The sequence below is a fragment of the Scomber japonicus genome, chromosome 21 (genome assembly GCF_027409825.1).
Source record: "Scomber japonicus isolate fScoJap1 chromosome 21, fScoJap1.pri, whole genome shotgun sequence".
Classification (NCBI taxonomy): domain Eukaryota; kingdom Metazoa; phylum Chordata; class Actinopteri; order Scombriformes; family Scombridae; genus Scomber; species Scomber japonicus.
The window spans coordinates 14511809-14534018 of NC_070598.1; the positions used below are offsets into that span (position 1 = coordinate 14511809).

Below are 22210 nucleotides of genomic sequence, written 5' to 3' on the forward strand. Positions count from 1 at the left end.
AAAACCTTCATGTTAGGGAGAGAAAATAAAAACTGAAAAGACACATCTAAATATTAAAAAAAAAAAAAAAACTTTATTTGACCACAATACTGCAAAACGACATTTTTTCTATCATAATCAGAAATAATATAGTGAAATAATTTAGTGAATAAAATTGATTTCCACATCCATTGTTACTTTCGACTGTGTTTACTGCCACATTATAAACTCAATCTCCCATGAATCCAATGGGTCGTGTGTGACGACACAAGAATGCGTCTCAAACACTACAGCTATGTTTGACACACATATACCAGCATGTAACACAGTTAGTCGTGTAGGTTAGTTTGTGTTGTAAGTTATACGTTTGTGTCGTATATTAACTTTTCATACTATTGCAGAATACGGTAGGTTGTTGTTGCTTTCTAGCACTAAAACACCAGCTCGACATTGCTGGCTGGCTGTGTAGCAACATAAGAGTTGAAAGCTAACCCACAGAGGACACAATCATGGCTTACAGGCAGATACTGAAAGCTTTACACAGCAGTCTTCAACAGACAGCGACTCAGTACGCAGTGCACACATGCAAACTGTCACAGGTTAGCATGCTTGTCCACACACACAGGACAGTATCAACAGTGGCGAGGCTGAGCTTTCACAGAGGAGTCCAGACACCTTGGTCTGTGCTGCCAGTACTGAGCTGCTTCGTGCAGGCGCAGACACGGAGGGGCATTTCTCTGCACTCTGCTGCCAGAAACCAAAGCAGTCCTGAGGAGAGAGACAAATCAGTCTCCAGGTATCAGAGTGGGAGCCCAAAGCCTTCAGCTGCACAGAAAGGTCAGATATCAGACTAACTTTTAATTTATAGGACTTTTTCAGTCCGGATACCGATACCTTTGGATATCAGTCGTACCAATCTGATACCAGTGTTGAATGAATAAGCTGTGTGTCTCACTGTGTGGAATCATACTGCTATTTGTGAGACAAAATCAGGCTTGACTTAAACATTGCTCTCCTAATTTTGTAAACTGCAACAAATAAATACAGACATGTTAATTTGCTGAATTGTTATTTAATAGAATGATGGTACCATATACCAGATTGTCCCATAGTCATCGATATCCAATCCTGTTATTTCAGTCATTGGACCAATATCTGATATTAGTATAGGTCTATGTATCGATAAGTCTCTAGGCTACTTTGTTAAATAAATTGCACAGTATGAGGGACAAAATAGTAATGAAAATTTACTGCATATAGATCAATATAGGTATAGGTTATATCCACATTACCAATAATTATTTACCAAAAATTTCATAGTGTAAATATTTTGTTAAAAAAGGATTAAAAAGGAACAAGAAACACCTCTACATTATTGTTGCAGTATCGATATTGAGGTATTTGATCAAAAATATTGTGATACTTGATTTTATCCATATCGTGCAGCCCTAGTTTTCATTATTCAGTAATCCAGTGTTTTGTCATCCAAAAGTCTCTTTTTATCGTGACAAATATGACATAATATCTTTCACAAGTGACTTGATGAAGTTTCAAAACAGTTAGTTAGAGTTGGCGCATCATTTCAGAAATACATTTTTTGTACTGTTTTCGGTCAGAATTATAATCTGTGTAATAATCTTACACTCCCCAATGTCTTCCAGTGAAGGATGCTGGCCGCGACTTCACCTACCTGATAGTTGTACTTATCGGGCTTGGAGTGACAGGTGAATTCAACATCAAGACTCCAAGGCAGTCTTCAATGTCTGCCTTAATTGCTCTTCGTTTAAACTGAAGCTCTTATTCAGTTATAATATATTACATGCTTCCTAACCTGTTTTTGTTGTGTGTGTGTGTGTGTCTCAGGTGGTCTGTTATATGTGGTCTTCCAGGAGCTGTTTTCCACCTCGAGCCCAAATAAAATCTATGGGAAAGCTTTCAACAAAGTCAAGTTGCACCCAGAGGTAAGAATGAGATCTCAGGTTGTAGCTCCCTCCTAAACAGTTCAACAACTTAAAGAAACTTGCCATGAAACAATACATAACTACATGTCCTGTTGAGATTGTCTTGTGTTGAAAAGTGAAATGCATTGAAGCCTTTTATTTGTTGAAAATGTAGGTTATTGGTGCCTTTGGAGAACCAATAAAGTGTTACGGTGAGACAACCCGCAGAGGAAGGAGACAGCAAGTCAGGTTGGATTTTTTTTTACTGTGGCCATTGATTACAGAGCAAACATCCAAACAATTGTTGGTATATGAGGGTAAATGAATAATCTGCATATTTCTGTATAGTTATGACACTTTTACTTGGCATGTGCTTTTATTCCTTGTAACAATATTGTATCAACATAAAAAAGAGCCCTCAGTCAGGTCAAAGTGTGTGTGTGTGTGTGTGTGTGTGTGTGTGTGTGTGTGTGTGTGTGTGTGTGTGTGTGTGTGTGTGTGTGTGTGTGTGTGTGTGTGTATGTGTATGTGTTTCCACTTAGTCATTTGGAGTACCTAAAGGATGGACTGAAGCACATGAGACTTAAGTTTTACATCGAAGGCTCGGAGCCAGGTCTCAAAGGAACTGTACATTCAGAGTCTAAAGAGGTTGGTATTTCTTCAATCATTTGGTCTATTGACAATGAATTTAACATATATGACATAATAAAAGGCCAAAAGTGAGTGTGAGGTAAGTGTTAATTTCCAATTTTTTTGCACTGGCAATACTAAGACCGTTTTATCGCAGAAATATCTAATTACTTGTTGTCATTTTACAGAATGTTGAAACTGGAAAATATGAATTCCGTTACATATTTGTGGACATAGACACCTACCCAAGACGGACCATCATTGTGGAAGATAACCGATAAGAAAAACAAAGGACTCAGTCTCTCAGAAGTGTATTTCATTGATAGTGTGAAGAATGTGTCTTTTTAAAGTGGGTTTGTGTTATTTCTAAAAATTGCTGAAGGTGTAAATTCAACTTTAATTTACAATAAAAAGCTGTTATAGATATCAACAATTAAGACTGATTTCAATTTTGAGACAACAGTATGCTGACCAGCATTTGGTGAAGAGCTTTGCAAAGCAGTATCTTTCAATGACATAAAATAATTTGACTATGATTGTTACTGTTCTATAAATCATACAAATGCATGTGTACATGTGCTACAAATATGGTTTCAGTGGCAGGGATAAATACACATATTGAGGATACAACAGCTGTTTTTTGTTTACCAAAAGATCACCTGGATTTTGAAGCAACTAATCAAATGTTCTTACAAGGTATGAAATACCTTTTTGAAATTGTAATAAATAAATAAATAAAACTGTTATGTGCACAGCAACATAAAGAATATCAGTGTTTTATTCTGAAGATATTGGGTTGAAACTCTGAACAACAGAATAATTGAGCTTTCAGCTTTATTTAATTCTATGTATGGTTTAATTTGGGTGTTGACATTTTTATCTAAACCTTTAGATATTCGTATTATATTAAAAAAAAAAAAAAACATGTCGCATCATTTTAGAGCTTACCCTAGTCTGAAGTCCCTAGTTTATACAAGAATTGCCACTAGATGGAGGCAAAGCATCAAAGGATGTAGGAACAACCTGATACCTTTTAGGTAATTGAAGGATTTCTGATTCATTTACGTCTTTAAATGTCCTGTGAACGTCCTATGCTCATCATCAGTATTTGAATGGCTGTTTTGGAGTATTTTTGAAGGTCTCACGGACTATCAGGCTTTGATGACTTAACATTAACTAAACACATGCATGACATCCTTGAAGATTATCAGCAATGAACACCAAGGTTACTTTATAACAGTATTTTAATAAGTATGATACTCATGGTGGTTTAGTTTATAGAAACATGCTGTTATCTTTGTTTATTTTTTACCCCTTTGTTCGACGAGCCCATGCTATCTTCTTTGCCCTCGGTGATATGGATATTTGGGGGGGGGGGGGGGGTTGAATTAAAATGATCTTGGTGCCATACAAAAAATAATAATATAAATCTACTTGAGATTACCCTTCGCGTTTACTTTATCCTACAGCAGTACAATGTATCTTTGTGATGCTTGGTTATGAAAGCAACGTTCAAATCAACAAAGCAACAACAATTTCGAGATAACGCTACTGTTTCTCACAGCAGCAACAGCAAATACAATGTAACCATTACATTGTATTTCTTACGTAATTGACGTCTGTGGTGAGAGGGGGCAGTTTACGGGAAGCACGGAAGGCAGCATGAACACCGCCCACTGAAATGTGAAATCCGAGGTAGCATTGAACGTACAGGGATGTGCTAGGTGAAGCCAGTTAATGCTAGCTACAACTCAGGACTAGTTTTTTCTTCTTCAGTGTTAAGTTCACGAACAACTTCCCGAGTAAGTAGCGAGTGAAGTACCTTGTATATACCACCAAGAAGGCATGTTAAGAAAGCGGGTCAATTTCTGCAGTTATTTTTGGCGGCGTGGGTAAACAGAGGTGGCTGTTGTTATTGTTGTGGCCTGCTAACGTCATATGATAGCCGAGCTAAACTAGCCTGTAGCCTCAGCTCGTTCCTGGAGCTCTGTTACTCGCATCACATCCCCAAAACGACAAGGGGAAATGGCACAGCTTCCCAGCTAATGCAGAAGTCCAAGTTGTCGCCACAAAGTAAGTACATTATCTACTTCTTATGTTTGCTTTTTTAAGTAAAGTTTGGTTGGTATCTCACTCAGCGGAGTAGCTATCGTGCTTAACATCTGTTTTAAGTTAACTGAAAGTGGTTGAACATTTAACTTAACTTAGCTAGCTAGTCCATGTTGTATGCTTTATACCTCTGGGTTTACAAAAGTGAAGTATCTTGTTTTTCTGAGTAAATAAGGTTAGGTAATAGATTTTGTTTAGAAATTCTGTTTTTATGACAAGTTGTGTTTTTGGCCAGGTGTCCGGGTTGTTCCTCGGCTATGAGAGCCTCTAATCAGTGATCAACATCTCACAAAAATGGAGCTGTATTGGTACATGTGAGTATAACTTGTGTAATTGGATAATCACAGAATTTTGTAGAAACTGAGCTGGACTTTGGAACTTATGTGTAAAGTTGCCCACGCATTTCCCATTAATCTTGTTTCCTTTCTGCTTTCCAGAGTTGTTATTATATTCATCATCATCAAAATATTCTTCTATGTGTGCTGGTACCGGTCCAGACAGAGGCAACTGGCAGCTTACCTCAGCAACCCACGCAATGCTCAGATAGTCATTGTTGGAGGAAGGGCCTACCTTCATCAGATGTGTGAGAGACAAAGTGTAAGTGTAAACCATCGTGTTGCACATCATCCACATCCCCTCCAGGGTGTTTTTATTAAGGCCTGAGGTAAAGTATACATGGGCTTAAGGGGTTTGGTATTAAATAGAATTGCTCCATGTGGGCTGAGAGACTTGGGTACGTTGCAGTGAGTAAGAAAAAGCCAAATAAGGTCACTGATGTGTTACATTTTTGCAGAGGAGTTGTTTGCTCTCTGGAGTGGGTATGTGGTTTAGAGTCAGTCACTCTTACTTCAAATAGAAAGACAAGACATGCTGCATTTCCCTTTCAGTGACGTTCTGTTTGCTTATGTGCATTTTTAGTTGCTCGCTGTTGGCTTGCCTGCACGTGCGCTTTGACAAGCTCTTCTGTTAGTAATGTTGAGTGTCTCAGTGGAGCCTTTTTTTAAGCAAGTTTGTAAAATTTCACAGATAGATGTGGGATCTTTTTGTGCAAATATCATCAGTAAAGACGCAGACAGCAAGACACTCTTCTAAATCTGCTCTAAATGTTTATGCTAATGCTTTTTATTTTTTGATAGCCTACGGTAAACGTAATTTCCCCAAAATCTTAATTTAGCAATCTTTTTGTCATGTGTAAACTAGAACAAGGGTTAGACTCTCCTTCCCCGTTTAATTTGCTTGAAATTTTGATAAGTCTGCATGCGGTCTACTGTTCTTTAACAGTCATTTGATAACTGAAACAGCCTTTTTGTAGCTTTAAAACACTTCTTACTTTTTTGTTAATGTAACACTTGCTTTTCTTTCATATGAAGTTTGTTCAAGAGTGCAGGCTTCTTTTATGGCTGCTTTCAAGAGATAGTTGAATTGGGTTTTATTTTTGTCAATGCCATCAGTGATACTTCAAGAATGGTAATGGCTTTGCTCAACATCAGGTTGTATGGAGTCCTTTTCTGTAGGCTATGCCACAGGTTTAGACTGTCATCATGTACGTGCTTCTCCCAGGGCCTTTATGCTTTCCTGCCACTCTTAAAACACCTGGAAGCAATCTCCATGATTTAGAACCCGCCCAAAATATGCTCCGTGAATCATATAAAACAGATTTTTGCACATTTTTCTAACTCATTTTTTAACGATAGCCCACTTATCCTGACTTAGTCCAGAAGACTCTTTGTAGATGACAAATCCAGGAAAACGTTCTTCTCAGAATTGACTTAGTTCAAGGGGAAGTTGGCATGAAATGTAAACTTCCTTTTTATCTTGAAACTGCCCCAGCGTTTGCTCTTTTTTTCGTCATTGTAATCGTCACATCTAAGAGGTCTCTCTTGCGATATTTTTAGCGTTGTTTGGAATATTTGTGCAACAGGAAATGCCCCAGTGTGTTTTTTTTTTTTTTTTTAATGTAAGTGATGCAGTTGAAACAGAGGTGCCTGGGCTTTTGGCCTTGGGTTTCCTTTTGACCAGTTCTAACATCCTGTGTGCTATCTGAAATGTTTGCGTGGTTTGAGAGAAAGTTCAGCCCAGCTTAAGTTTTCCAGTTGTCATTTCTCTTCGGATGTTTATTGGCTACCGGTCCGGGGTTTTTTTTTTTATGACACATTGCTCATAATGACGACAACCACAGATTTAACTGAGGCCCTCCCACCTACTTCTTAAGCTCATCTTTTCTCCCTCACACTCTACTTCCTGATATATTCTAGTCTTGTAACTCCTGTGTTTGCTCACACCTTTACTGCATCCCTGTCCTCTCTCCTTTTCCCTTTTTTTTCCTACTCTTCTTACCTCTTCCCTTTGTTCCCTCTGCCGTCTCTGGTGTATAATGTTCCCAGTTTAGATTTTAATGGAATGTGCAGCAGGGAGGCCCTGTGGTCATCCATAACCCAGCACCCTGAAAGTTTTCTGTACAGACGCCAAGACGACTCGAGTCCCAGGTTTAGATTAATGAAATATAGTTTGGGGGGGGGGGGGGGGTCTTGATGTAGTATCACTCACTAAACCTCTCAGATAATCTTATTCACGGTTACCTGAAAAGACAAAGTGTACCCAGAAGAGCTTTAAGGACAAACCTTTGATGCATGTAGGCCCTCGAGTGTGAGATGGAAGAGATGAATAGTTTATAGATTATTAGATTTCATCGTAATTGCTTTTGGACCATTTCTTTAAAAACATAATAATAGGCTTTTTTTTCCTCTTTTGGAAATAGTGCAAGGACATAATTTGATCTGTCATAAACATCTAACAATAATAATGTAACTTTATATACTGGTGTAGGCTTGGTGCATTGAACAGATTGAGTTGGTCTATCTGAAATGTGTCTTTCCTCTTCCCTCCACATCATGCCCACAACAGGATGTAGATTTTATATTAATTAAGTCATCAGACTGCGAGGTCATTAGTCTATCATCACTGACTTCCCCATTCAATGACTTCAGCTGGCCTTTTCCTGTTACTTTGGCAGTTAGCTCGCTGAGAGTTTAAGAGAGCTTTTTGAGGTAGAATAGAAGAGGTTGGTGGGATCAGAGGCCTAACTAGCCGTTTATAGCAACCAAAACATCAGATCTGTTCAGGTGAATAAACATTTTTTTGTGTGTGATGTTAGTCATGTAGGCTCTGTATTTATTTAAAGAGATTATAGAAATTACAGTAATACGCATGTGTCACGACCCAGCGTAACAGCAGCAGCAGCCTGGGCTTTATGGGGAGCTTACACGGTTTATCAGGTTTTGGATGAAAGGGTCCATGCTGGTCAGCTCCATGTTGTAAAAACACTTGTTTAAACACAAAAGTAGTTTAAGAAGGGCAGCCCTCATCACCACACAATCTTACTCCCTTCCAAGAATAGCATCTTACTGTTTGTTTAGTGATGTTTGCACTTCAGTGTATTTAGGGTTATGTTTGTCAATCAAGGCCTGAAGCAAAGAGTTTAAGGGAAGGCTCATTGGATGAGCAGACACAGAAATTCAATATTATAACCAGCATCTATGTCTTCTCCAGAGATGTGTGCAGTAAAACCAGCCCAGTTAGTATTAGTGTTGACATTTATGCAGTTGGCTTTATAACATTGATCTCTGACTGTTTCAACTGCCCCTTTTTGCGGCAAGCATGAGTGTATATTCATGTATGGTTATGTATGCTTCTGCTTTTCTCTGTGTGTCATTGACCATATCCGTGTTTCTGTCCCGCTGCAGCAAACCTCTGTCTGGCCAAGTTGGTATGGTGTCCAGGATGACCTCTCGATAGAGGAGCCCTCCACAGCCCTGCCACCAGCTGCATCCTTCTCCAACCTGGACATGCCACCACCATATGAGGCAGTCTCTGGAGGTAGCACTTTCACACACTTGCACTCAGTTATATATCTGGTGTCCTCTGCTTCCTTGTTCATCAAACTGATCACGTCTACTTCTTCATTCATAACTTCCTGCAAGTCACAGCTCTTGGCTGCAATACATTCATGTGTTGTCTCGCAGTTGAAATATAAAATAATTTTTTTCCGTGGTTTACAACATCCAGTAAAGTACACCTAAAGTTACAACGGTTCACTCTTACTCACACAGGAACCAAACACTGATTTGCATACACTTGACTAATCCAGTTAGCTTCATTTAAAGCACAAAGGTCAAAGCCCCTCATAACAAAATGCACCTTCCCCAAAACTGCCAGCATCAATACTCTGTCAGAATCGGTGCAGTGATGGTCAGCCTGGTGCTTTACTGATTTATAGGAGTCATCACCACAACCAGGTATAACAAAAATATTATAGTAGTCTACAGGTCTTACATCTGTAACCCTCTTATTGTGTTCATAAAGGTTTTACAACCATATCATAAATATACTTACTTTGATGATTTATGTACCTTCCTGCACATTTAACTTACAAATTGATTTTATATTAAAATAGGTACGATTGATCTATTTTCACAGTTTATCTACTCTCAGGAACACATTTCAGACTTATCCCATTGTGGCCAAAAGCCATGGTTATGGTTAATGTAAGTCTCCAAAGATGACCTAAGAGTTTAATGCACAATGTGTTTGGTGAGATGTGAGAAATGAAGTGCAAGAAAGCTGCAGCCTATATACCACTATGCAGCTGAGGGACAGGAGATGTGTATGTGTTTCTGTGTGGGTGTGTGAATGAAAGAGTAGGAGGGGTATGCATGGGGTTATATTTGCTGTATGCCACTCTACAATTGAATTCTAGTCAATATGCTTTCTATTACAATATTATTAAACTGTTTATTACAAGAATTATTAATTGCCGGGTTTTTTGGCAACATTTACTATTTCTCTGCATAAAAAATTTGACCCCATAACACAATGATGTAACCTTTTTAAAATAGTCATTTAAAAAAAAAGATCACACTGTGTTTATTGTATTCAATTTCACACATCTAAATTAAATAGGTCAAGATCTTTAGACCTGAACACGACAGGAGGGGTAAACTAGTCTCACATGTATGCAAACATAATACTTTTTTTGTTTTATAAAGCAAAATACCTCAGCCATAATGAAACAACTGTTGGAAGTTTTTTTTTCATATACCATGTGTTTGTAAAGGTCGAGAGTTCCTTCTTTTTTGCTGTGAAGGCAGAAGCAAAGCTAGAAGAGGAAACTGTAGTCTAACTCTCTTAACCAAGAAAAGCCCACTTCCCCCAACAGACTACTGATACTATGGGGGGGGTTTTCACATTTTGCCTACTTTTTTAATTTTTTTTATTCTGTGTTTCCCCTACATCACCCCAATCCATTTTTAGAATTGTCTATCTATTCCTAATTGCTCCGCTGCTCTCCCTTCTTCACAGTAATATTTAAACAAGAACAGCAACGGGCATAGTGCTCACATTACACTCAACCTTCTGTGTTTCTCACATGATTCTGTATATGGCATTGCCTAATTTTCACCATCACATCAGATCTTTTTTCATATCACAAAGTGTGTGTGTGTGTGTGTGTGTGTGTGTGTGTGTGTGTGTGTGTGTGTGTGTGTGTGTGTGTGTGTGTGTGTGTGTGTGTGTGTGTGTGTGTGTGTGTGTGTGTGTGTAAATTGGTCTCTTATATATAATAATATTTTTTAACTGGGGTTGTTCTTATAATATAATATTTTTTAAAGGGGATGTGTCATGCACATTGCCACATCTACAAATTTATTCAGGCCCTCAGTTCAGCTTCTGTCTGAAAGAGGCCGTTTTAGCTCATTTGTAAAGAAACAGGAGCTAAAATGGCCCTCCTGATGCGCCTACTCTTTTCTGATTGGTTAGCTTCCAGAAACTACCTCTCGACCGACTTCCAGCACGTCAGGAGGCTACGTAATCAGAGTAGTATATCTCGTTCTCGTTCTCGTTCTCATTTCGTTCTTTACTCAAAATGAAACTTCTCAAAGACATCCGTACATGTTCGGGCTGGAATGCGATCCAAAATATGTCAGAGGACCACACGCCTAACCTGTGGATCAACCTTAGCAACAAAAGCAATGGAACGGACAGCCATTTGTGAGCATGCACTAACAGACTGATGTGATCAAGCAGAGGAAGTAGAGGTAACTTTGCAAACAAAGTATTCAGAGCAGGCTGAAGCTGTTCACCTCAAGTTTTAGAACTTTGTCTATGTTTAATATAGACATTTGAAACTATAACAGTAAAAAAAAAAACAGAAATTTGAATAAAATCATTATATATCCCTTTTTTAAAAAACAACAGTTTTCTTTATGGTGAAGGTTTCATTTGACCTCTCGTGTACATATTGATTTGAAGTTGACAGACTGGTTGACCTGTCTTCTCCTTTCCTTTCAGAGGACGATCTGAAGCCCCCTCCATACAGCGAGTGTGCCCATGGCGACGAGACCGACGCTGCTCGTCCTTCATATCACACTCCTCTCATTTCTGAGGGAGGAGACTCGATTAGTGTAAACGAAGCCCCACCTCCTTACACACCGTCCCCCCCAACACAAGTTGGTCAACAAGAAGGCCCTGTGAGCCACAGCGAGTTCCAGTCAGAGAACAGGCCCGCCTAATCAATCCCTGATGCCAGTTTGCCTTTTCCATGCACTGCCTTCCTACATTCAACCTCAGTGATCGTTGCCAGCCTAACTCTTATCACATGAGAGCAGATGTTTATTTTGATGCAAGCGTGTATGTGTGTGTGCGTGTGTGTGCGTGTATGTGTGTATGTGTGTATGTGTGTGTGTGTGTGTGTGTGTGTTCAGTGGTTTTTAGAACCAAGTTGTTTTTCTACTTTGTATTGTTTAAAACGTGGTCATCTGATGAGTTTGGCAATAACAGATGACATCCGCAAGCCTGTGTGCCTCAGCCAGGACCGCAGAACCTGCCCCCCAGCTATGATGAGCGTAACACCCCTGACCTCTAAGCTCAAAGAGATTTAGTGAAATAGAGATAAGCGGAGAGGAAAATGTTTTCAAGAGTGTGCTGTTTATTAAGTTTTTTTCCCTGCTGTACGTCCTTCCACTCACAGATCTAAATCCGTGGACTTGTTCTACATGACTAAATGTTGTTTTCATTTCCTGCTGCTGTGATGAAAAGTCACTTTGTCACTGTGGCTTCTTTGTATGTCAGTTATAGACATTGTTATGAACGCAGTAACTCAACAGTGACTAATAGAGAATTCAAAGAGTAGACGATCTAATTAGATTTCAGAGCACCTTGCTGCATAGAATTGCATATTGAATAAATTGTGTTTCAACTTCTTCAAACTGTTATTACTAAGTAATACTGCACATGTGTTATGTGAAGTGTGTTGACAAATAGTATTTGATAATGTGGTAATTGTCTTAAGTAATGACCTCATTAGTGTAACTAGGTGTGCTTAATATATCATGGTGATTACAATGGGACATTAGGCAGATCATGTGCCTATTAGGTCTGTGAATGGAAGTGACTGAGGATCAGAGGAAAAAAAAAGGGGAAGAAGTTGATGAAATAAACACTTAATAGCAGTCAAATTGTTCTCTGTAGATTATCATCTTAACTGCTGGACTCTGTCTATTGCTGCTCTATATTAGCACCTCTATGCCAGATTGCAAGGTCCTGTGCTAACATGAATTGAAGAAAAAAAAAGTTCAAAATTGGACAAATGGTATCCAGAAGTATGGGGAAAATTGTTCCGTCCTTGAACACATGACAACCCATTTGATGTAGTTGTTGACCCTGCTGTAAGATAATCAGATAATTGATGTTTTGATTTGTAATGTTGAGCTGAAGGGTGAAATGAAAAATGTGGAAGAATCCTGGAGTAAAAATAGTCACAGCTAAAGCTCGAAACATGTTTGGAGCTGATGGCTGCAGCTTATGCAGTTGATGAGTTCATTGTCAAAACTCAGTTTATTTTTTTTTGTTTTTCATAATGATTATTGCAAAATGAAAACTAACCAAAAAAACATTTTTAACAACAGCTTCTTTTTCTTGTAATCTCCATTTTAATCTGCCACAGGCTGGTGGAAATCAGCCAACTTTTGTTGTATTTTCTGGAATAGTATTGCTTTGGGAAAGAATATTACTGTGCTGTGTGCTTTTTGTGTCACTGCATTTCAGATAATCCAGAAATAGCCTTGTAAGAAGATGCTCCCAAACAATCCGCCTTCCATGTCTGTTTCAGCAACTATATAATCAGTGTACAGTTTCTGAATTTATGAAGAAAAAAAAAGAGTAAGAAAAAAAATCAAAATGAATGCTGTATAAATGTATTTTGGGCCTTTGTGAAAGTGTATAAACAGGGTCTTCATGGAGAATCAGAGGTTAAAATGTCGTGTTTTAATGATAATCCTTTGTATTGTGATGATAAATTGTGGAGCATCTGACACTGATGCCTTTTACAAAATTGTTCCTGTGGTTTCACATTCAGAAAGATGCAACAAAGAGCGAGGTACAAATGTAGCTTTGAACTCTGTTGACATCACTAACATAGCAGCAGCATGATGATTGACTATCTAGACCACAATGTCACAGGCCTCTGCTGAGATGTATGTCTTGTTTGTTGACTTCATGTTCATTCCCACGGTGGTTGACATATCAGATCTCTCCAGCTAGTAGCTTTGTGGGTTAAGGGGAATTCTTCTTTTTTTTCCTGAGTTGGGGGAAATCTGTCTTCTGTATTAAACTGTTGTTCATAATCTTGCAAGTGTTATTTCTTTTTGCCTTGCTTTGTGTATGAAGTGCTAGCACCTCACAGAATCACTGGTAGCTACAATGTGGTTACATCTATCTTTTTTATAGTGGTGTAAGTATTCATGTAAATACGGTTACACTAAGTAGGACAACAACAGTACGATCAGTTGACCCCTTTCAGAGTGTACATGGTTACATATAGTGTATCATGTGGTTATTCTAGCTGAAGCTGGTCTAGATGGACCAGATCTCAACTACTTAATAGCATTTATCTTATCTCAACTATCATATTTATGAGAAAAACAATGATCAGAAATCACAAATGTTTTGAAGTAAGAATTGTATTTGCTTTTGAAATGGATTGAAGTTGAATTATTAGGTAGCATTAAATACAGATACTCAAAGAGAAGTAGAAGCACCTCATGAAGTAATCAAAATTGTACTTTAAAGATAAGTCTGGTGATGTCTGTTATTTTTAAAACAAGGGTGTAATTGAAGCCTGATTGAGCTTATGCCTTCTATTAAGTGTGTCCAAAAATGTAAAAAAGAGCATCAGTTAGCCACACTATTGCTGTGTTTGACATGATACTTCAGTACTGTGACCTCAGTGACATTTCATTGGAGCCAAAGGGAAGGTGGGGAAATCAAAGCATTCGTTGGTTTTGCTAGCAGCAAAATGCTAGCTTTATCCTAAGATCAGTCCTTGGGTCGGTAGTTTATTTCCACCACTGCATATTAACTTGATTTCATATCTCCTAATGTTATCAGGTCATTCCATATAATTATTGTCTCTTGATGTTTTGCGGGAACACTAATTCAGTTTTGACTGAATGAGCAATTATATTTGCTGAGCTTTTCCGGTGGCTAGAGTGCCTTTGCCAAATGAACTGGGTAAAAAGTCATGCACTCTGCAGATCATTCAGGTGGTGCAGTATATGAACACTAGAGATCAGTGTTGCACCATTGAAGATTACAGCCACACTTTTGGACAGCCTCTACCTGTTGCTGAGCTGACATGCTGAGTGTGAAATATTAGTTCTGTTGGTTCAATTCGTCTCAGTATAGATTGATGTTTTTGATTACATATTCCACGTCACAACTAAAGAAAATGTCACTGACTTTTGTGCCAAAGTTTTATACTTTAAATGGAAAAAATAATTGGGCCTGATCAAGATCAATTGAACAGCCCTCTTGTGGAATGTATAGCAGTCTCGATACTCAAGGACATTCATTTTTCATATCTTCACTTCTCAGCCGCTGCTTCACTAAGCTGCATACAAATAAGCTTAGGTTGGGAAAATTCACAATTGATTATAAAGTTTTTTTGGTAAGCAAAATATTGCATGTGAGACTCAAATCTGATGAATGGTTATTTGTCTGACAACTAAAAAGCAAGTCATAAAATGAGAAATGAATGAATGGGAAACAACCTGGATTAAATGCATACTCATTATATAGAGCCTGTTGTTGATGATGGAAATAGTTACGTCAATTAGGAATCACATATGTTGCTAAAGTACACACATCTGTGCTTAATCAAATAAAATCAGTTTTCATAAGTATTCATGTATTCATGATATTCAAAATGTCTTGTGTCTGTATTAAATATAGTTAAATCAGCAGGCTGTGTTTATCAGTCCTGCACTGGTTTTGCTTTGAGTTATTGATGGATTCAGGGGAAATATTTGCATTTTGGGAAACAGGCAGCAATCCATCTTGTAAAACACTTTACTAATCATTACATCTTGGTATAAACAGCTGTATAATGGATACAGCACAGAACAGTCTCCTCAAGGATATTCACTGAACCCCTTTTCAAGATTGCTGAGGTCTTCAAGGGCGTTTGTGAAATACAACTGAAGGCTCAATTACCCCATGTTGTCCACCAAAGATGCATTGCGCTTCCAGGCCTTGTGTATAGGTGCAGTGCCTATCAAATGGCAAGTATTTTGAGGGTGGTATGCAGTGGCCATGGAAAAAGCCACACCTTTTGAATTCAGCAAGAAAGCACATTCCATGCGTGGGTGAGGATGGATACAATGTCAAAAAAAACTTCTGTTATTGATTTCCTCACCTTAAAGTCATTTCAGATGAGGACTTACTGGACCAACAGTGTTATTTTACTGTTTACATTTTTATCTTGCTTGAGATTCATATCTTATCCTTTTGCAAGTGTAATAATGAAACACACAGCAGAAGGAGCCTTAATGAGTTTTGCAGGTCATTTAACTGCTAACAGATTTCTTCCTTTTGCTGTCTGCCCACCTTTATCACTTTTCTCTACTGTCTTATTTTGCTTGCTAGGTTCAGTTTAATCCAGCCAAATATACAATGAATTGTGATTCTGAATATATATTCAGAGTACATGAATCAATAATTAATATGAACCCTGGCCATCATAATTACATATGGAGAACTGAGCCCGACTGATAAGCTTCAGTTCTTTAGCAGCCCCTCCGGCAAGCGGCCATCTTTTGCAGATTATATTTGTTTCAAAAAGCTAGTTGATGAGTATAAGTTTGTACACTTATCAGCCACTGTGGCCTGTTTACAGACAGGGGGATTTCCTGTCCTGCATGTGTCCCAGAGTGCAAAGTGTCTACATATTAACATCTGCTCAAATATTGGATATAAGGATCAGAGACAGAAGAGTGGGCAAATCATGTCATCACAGCAGAATGACATCTATATCCACTTAGTTTGTTCCTCTGTTAGTGGGTGCATAGTGTAGAAAGCAGATAGATCTCATGCAGCATGTCAGTAGTAATGACTTAAAGCTACCCTTACCTTTGTTACATTTTTACACATTGGTTGGACATAGGAGGGAGGGGGGGTTGTTGCTGTTCAAGTGTTTTCAAAGTGCTGTGTGAAATGCAAGAAAGGTAAGAGTCGCTTTAATTGACATGACATACTGAAGTGACCCAAATCAGATTTTTTTTTGCCTGCAAGTGACTCCGATCATCTTTTTACTTTTACAAATCAGTTTCTGGGTCACTTGTATATGTGGTCCTAGATCTGATTCATATCTGGTTATGCGACCGCTGTCAGAAAGGTCAGATCGGAATTCTTTTTTTAACATCTCACTTCTCTGTGTATACACATCTCGCCTGTTGTCATCAATCAGTGTTAGCAACTAACAGCCCAGTAAAAAAAGGGACGTCGCCTTTTCATTCTCATTCTCATCATCTGTATTGTCTGCTGACCTCCACAACACATAATCCTGTGCATAAATTGTTATTGTTGTTATTCCACAGTGCCGGTCCTGGCTTCCCTGGGGCCCTAAGCAAAATTCTGCTAAGGGGCCCTGACCCATGAGCCAGCTGCCATGTAAACCATGTATTTCATTTGCCACATAATCACACCTGTTCCCGCTTTAACATTTAACATTTTAAAATCAATATTTAACCAATAGTCATTGATGCAATCCATTGCTTGCTATATTCTCCTTTAGTCCAAAATTGTAACTAATTTAAGTTAACCTCGACTGAGAATAGATCATTGTCTTGTTTCAAAATGATGTGCAACTTATTTTTCTGCACTTCATATCAAATAAGCCTATTCTCCAGAGCACAGATGTTGCTTGATGCAGCCTGAGTTTTACTTCTATTCAAGGTGCAAGCGTGCTGGTGGATACGCACAAATGCACCTTTCCTTCAGAGCTGCAATTCAGGGACAAACACAGTTGCTTGTTAGCGTTCATCAAATAAATACAGTGTATACACAAGCAGTTTTGGCCACTTTTTGCTCTCCTAACATTTTTCACTGCACGTGTGTCCTGCAACTCTAGCGACCAGCACAATCATGGCTACAACAAGTCTTATTGTGCAGTATAACACTGTAATGTAATAAATCATAAAAAACAGTAGTTGAATTTCTTTTATAAATTATTTCAAAAATCTTGCCTACTGTTATCAGTAAATATGAGCACGCTTTGTAACTCCTTTTCGGACGCGTGGGGCCATACGGAGCCTGCGTAGTCTGCGTCTAGGCAGGACTGGCTCTGTATGTCCATGTTTTAAACTGCTTTTCTAAATGGTTTTAATATTTCAGTAGAAACTTTTTTAGTATGTGATGTAATTAAGTAAATTTTATTTATACGGCACACACTACAGTGTTTTACAATCCAATAAAAAAGAAAAACAAAGCAATACATATACATATATATAAAGTACAATAAAATATAAAATGCAACATAAATCACAAGTTATTTTTCATTGGATAAAATCATTTTTATTCAGAGGGCATTGATTACTTTGGGGGATATTCCATGATTGATAAAAACTGATAAAAGATATGTATATATATACATATACATATATACACACTTACACACACACACATACACACACATATATATACATATATATAGTTTTCATCAACATCAAATGTTGAAAGCATGATAAGCAGGTTCATTGTTTGTACTTGGCCTGCCACTATAGATATAATCTAGGGGGCAGGGGCATGCCTGCTCCTGACTCTGTGAGGATAAGTGAGGATGTGTGAATGTCAGGAGGAAAGGATGAGCACCTGGCTCAGACAAGCACATGTTTGAGAATAATGATACAACAGTCAAGATAACAGGTTACTTAATTTTAAGAATGTATAATTATCTGCAGATTATGATCATCATTAATTTTCCTCAGGTTTTATTCATGATGGCTATCTAGTCCCACCAAATGTCAGTGTTGTACAAGTAGTTACACTCTCTCCAGGGGTAATTTGTTGGTCACAGGGGTCAATATGTTTAGTATTTTCCCCACAAAATGAGTCCAAATGGAAAGTTGTTATCCAGGCATGTCAGTTTGTGGCTTTTATCCACCATTGGCATTATCTGAATGAAGAAATGTGAAAATTAGGAACTCTCTCTCCTCCTGGGGGACCTGCAGCTCATCTCAGCATCCGCCTGTGAATCAAACCATTCATATATCCCACTGCTGTTCTTTCAGCACTGTCAAAAATAAGCTCAGAGTTGGTGCAGAAACAGTTTGGGAATATGAATATAAATAAATATATATACATATTTATATATATGACTTGCAGACATGTAGTAATTCTTATCGGGATTCAGTGTTCCAAAGTGTTGCATTTGCCCTTCAGCGTATTGAGTTTAACGTGATGTGCATTGCTGACTGCTGCAACTCGCAGAAGTGTGTCAGCTCATCGCAAACAGTGTCTCTCCGCTTACAGTTTGTAGAAAAGCTTCAAAGGTGCAGACAAGATTGAGTTTGTCTGGGAGTTGTCAATAGAATAGACGCAAACCTGCCATACTCAGAAGATATGTGAAGCAGTCAGGGAAACAGCAGAGAGTAGGCCAGTCTGTAAATTCTTTTGAATGGCATCACACCTGAATCCTGCTGACCTCTGACCTTATGTTAATTTGTGTCTTTGCCTGCTGGGCTTCATCGCTCACCTGTTGTCCCAAAGAAAAACTTCCAAGTCTCTTTGTAAAAGATGCCTCCTGTCTTGTGCCCAGGGAACTGAGAGAACTGTTGTTCCCGTTTATCAGCTTAGTGAGAATTTACATTTTAATTGAATTTGGATGTTTGAGCCAAACTATACTTGCTGAGTAATTGGAGCCCCTTCAGAGGAAGAACTTACAAACTTGAAGTGTGAGTCCACTGAATATGACAGCCAGTCAGACCCATTCACATTGACTATGCAGAATTCAACTTCATGTGCCAAGATTGCTCATGCTGCCATCACCAGGAATATCCTTGGATTGTGTGTGTAGGAATATCACAAAACTGCAGCTGTGCTTATGTGTGTGTGTGCATGTCTGCATATTTACACATCAGCTTGTATGTATTTTAATGAGTTTGAAGCCGCCAAGATTTTTCATGCTTCTATTGCCAGAGATACATTTGGAATGTGTGTGTAAAGACAGCAGGGAATTAGACTTCGACGCAAGGTGGCTGTGTGTGTTTGTGTGTGTGTGTGTGTGTGTCTGTGTGTGTCTGTGTGTGTGTGTGTGTGTGTGTGTGTGTGTGTGTGTGTTTGTGTGCGTGTGCGTGTGCACGTGTGTGTGCGTGTGCGTCTGTGTGTGTGTGTGTGTGTGTGTGTGTGTGTTCGTGTGTGTGTGTGTGTGTGTGCGTCTGTGTGTGCGTCTGTGTCTGTGTCTGTGTGTGTGTGTGTGTGTGTGTGTGTGTGTGTGTGTGTGTGTGTGTGTTGGCATGTGTTCTCAGATCACTCACAGATCAACGCTCTATCATACTAATTAGGATGGAAGCGTCCACTCCTACACTCTCTTTGATGTGGCATGTTGGCCAACTCTGCTGATGTGAGAGATTTTGTCTAATAAGACACAAGATAAAAAGATATGATTCGTCAGCACCTGTCTTTGTTTGGTCGACCTCTCACATCCATTTACAATATTTCTTCAGACAATACGTGGGTGCAAGCAATGGGGCCCTAGTTGATATTATAGCATCTGGTGGGTTGGTGAGGTTTACATTATTATACTCAAGTTCCTTCAAGTTTGTTTGATGTTGGAAACAGCATTGTTGTATGTCTTCAGCATCAGTTCCTCTACACGTAAGTGTAGAGCTGCAACTAATGATTTTCACAGTGTTTGCACTCTTCATTTCTTGATAAATCAGTAAATTGTTTTGTTTTGTGCTTGAAGAAGAATATAATCTTCAACCATGCCAGCAGCTCTGTGAGACTGCATTTAGGCACTTTCTTTAAGTCCAAATGAAACAGCATTTCTAAAGTATTTAACTTCTGTACTGAGCTGTATAAACTAACATAAATGGGAGGAATTTGATTTGAACATTGAAAAGTGGATATGTCATAATGAATCTTAGTATTAGGTTTTACGCTTTTGTATTTTTTGGTATATATTGTTAAATAAATGCACAATATGACATGAGATGTGCTCTAAAATATCACAACTTTAAGCTTGCATCGGCATGCTACCATGCAAATATCTAGCAGTTATGTTTACCATATTCATCTTAGCAAATGTTAGCATGCTAACATAGCATTAAACACAATTAAACACGGCTGCTGAGAATGTCATTTGTTTTGCAGGTATATGACCATAAAGAATTGGACAAATTGACATTTTGACCTGATAATGATGATGGGGGAACAATCAAGGAAGAGCAAAGTTATTACATTTTATCCTGAGGGAAATATTAATATGTTTACCGGCTCTCATGGCAATGCATCTAATAAAGACAGATCCCTCAGTCTGGACCACAGTGGTGGAACGACTGATGGATCAACATTGAGATATGCCACTAGCATGGTTAAAATGATTTGAATTATCAAAATGCTTGCTGATTAATTTTCTGTGGATTATTGATTAAATTGGATAGCTTTACTAAGATAATCATCTTTTACTGCAGGTCCGATTACGAAAACACAAGTCTTACCTTTCTCTGCTGCCTCCTCTGTTGCCTTCTGCTCTTGCAAGACAAACTGATTTTGCAGTCTTGAAACAAGTTAAAAGCGTCAGAAAACTCCATTTAATCTTAAGATTTAACCAAGCCAGAGCTTTCTCAAACGTCAGCTTGTCATGAGATTAGCACAAGTCCTAGTTTCAGAGGTATTGTTCTGTATTTTTGGAACACAGAGATGCAGGTGAGGGACTGTTCTTGGTGTCTCATTGACACTGGTATGGGGCTACAGTCAATGCAATTAAAATGCTAATTCAAATTGCATTATTATATTATTTCCAGACTTTGGCACCTGCAGCTTTAATCAAAGTGATGTATATTGTACCAAGATAGTCATTAACTTCTGCATTATCACACTGATAAAGAGCAACTGAAAAGTCAAGAGCATAAATTGAGTGACGGACTGCCAGAGATGAGTTTCCGAAATAAGTCATTAGGATTCTGACTAATTACTTCTAGTTTGACCTTCCATTCTTATTGCTTCAAGCTGAACAAATAGATGTTCAGCTCTCTGCTTTTACTCGGTGCATATGGAAATGAAAGTAAAGTTGTGGTACCGTAATAGAGCGACATTGTAACTTAAGCAGATTATGCTTCGGTGTCACACTGGAAAGTGTTATCATTTTAACAGTAAAGCAGATAAGAGTTAATTAACTGATAATAGCACTCTTTTCACTGAGATGAAAGTCAGTGAGTAGAAATAAAAGGGTGAGAATGAAAGAGAAAAATGGACATTCTGTAAATTGCAAAGAAAAGCAGATAATTTTGCTCCTTTTGATTAAATTTCACATTGGGATGGCATGAATGCCAAGAATGCTGAGTAATCTTCATCACAGCTGCCACAACAATGACTTAAACCAAGAAGTATTCACTTCAACATGTCTATTTCTATACAAATTTCACGACAAGGTTCTTGGAGAAAACACTATACCTGTCACATCAGAGCCTTTGATCTCTTGATGATGACCTCTTTTATTCACTCCCACTCTTCTTCCAAAACCCAGCATAAGACAGCAGAGCAAATCGATAGTAACAGCACCAAGGAAGCTGAAGATGTTCTGGTTTGGAAAAAGTAAACTTAACAAGAGGGCAAGAAAAACACAATTCTTCCTTCCTGTATGCGAAGCTTTTGATCAACTTTCCGGCTGGGCAAGTCAGGGGTTTTATCGGCTCTATCCTCCTCTCTCACAGATGAGAAACAATGTGCTTTATTCCATTACACTGTAAATCCAATCTCATGCTTCACGGTCTGTAGAAGAGCGGCAGAAGGAGGGAATGAATGAGATGACATGGGGAAATGTTGACACAAATCCAACAATCCCTAAAGAGACACCAGCCGGTCATTGGGGTACAGTTTAGGGATTCTGAGCAATTAACCAATCAATTAAGGGTTTTGATGGGGCCCCATGTAGCTATGGTAATACACATGTTGCTGAAATGAGAAATGTGCACTTGGCTCTACAACACACCAAAATCAGG

At 38.5% G+C, this 22210-nt stretch overlaps 3 protein-coding genes across 3 annotated transcripts in view; 2 read left to right on the plus strand and 1 right to left on the minus strand.

Moving 5' to 3' along the window:
* The window catches only part of mtrr (5-methyltetrahydrofolate-homocysteine methyltransferase reductase), a 295323-nt gene that overhangs the window by 75197 nt on the left and 197916 nt on the right, over positions 1-22210 (minus strand). The gene's annotated exons all lie outside the window — the stretch shown is intronic.
* timm21 (translocase of inner mitochondrial membrane 21) lies at positions 276-3284 on the plus strand. The gene is made up of 6 exons (XM_053342754.1): positions 276-816; positions 1641-1703; positions 1843-1940; positions 2095-2168; positions 2462-2567; positions 2738-3284. The coding sequence occupies exons 1-6, from the start codon at positions 489-491 to the stop codon at positions 2828-2830; spliced, it is 762 nt and encodes a 253-aa protein (XP_053198729.1). The 5' UTR covers positions 276-488; the 3' UTR covers positions 2831-3284.
* On the plus strand, positions 4227-13334 carry si:dkey-118j18.2 (uncharacterized). The gene is made up of 5 exons (XM_053342756.1): positions 4227-4622; positions 4894-4972; positions 5096-5255; positions 8402-8534; positions 11004-13334. The coding sequence occupies exons 2-5, from the start codon at positions 4953-4955 to the stop codon at positions 11222-11224; spliced, it is 534 nt and encodes a 177-aa protein (XP_053198731.1). The 5' UTR covers positions 4227-4622; positions 4894-4952; the 3' UTR covers positions 11225-13334.

What these genes read in the sequence shown, in the direction of transcription:
- timm21 (XM_053342754.1), top strand. Translation starts at nt 489, where the DNA reads ATGGCTTACAGGCAGATACTGAAAGCTTTACACAGCAGTCTTCAACAG. An exon ending in GCCTTCAGCTGCACAGAAAG is followed by an intron (nt 817 to 1,640) that starts GTCAGATATCAG and finishes AATGTCTTCCAG; the next exon opens with TGAAGGATGCTGGCCGCGAC. An exon ending in GGAAGGAGACAGCAAGTCAG is followed by an intron (nt 2,169 to 2,461) that starts GTTGGATTTTTT and finishes GTTTCCACTTAG; the next exon opens with TCATTTGGAGTACCTAAAGG.
- si:dkey-118j18.2 (XM_053342756.1), top strand. Translation starts at nt 4,953, where the DNA reads ATGGAGCTGTATTGGTACAT. An exon ending in ATGGAGCTGTATTGGTACAT is followed by an intron (nt 4,973 to 5,095) that starts GTGAGTATAACT and finishes TCTGCTTTCCAG; the next exon opens with AGTTGTTATTATATTCATCA. An exon ending in ATATGAGGCAGTCTCTGGAG is followed by an intron (nt 8,535 to 11,003) that starts GTAGCACTTTCA and finishes CTTTCCTTTCAG; the next exon opens with AGGACGATCTGAAGCCCCCT.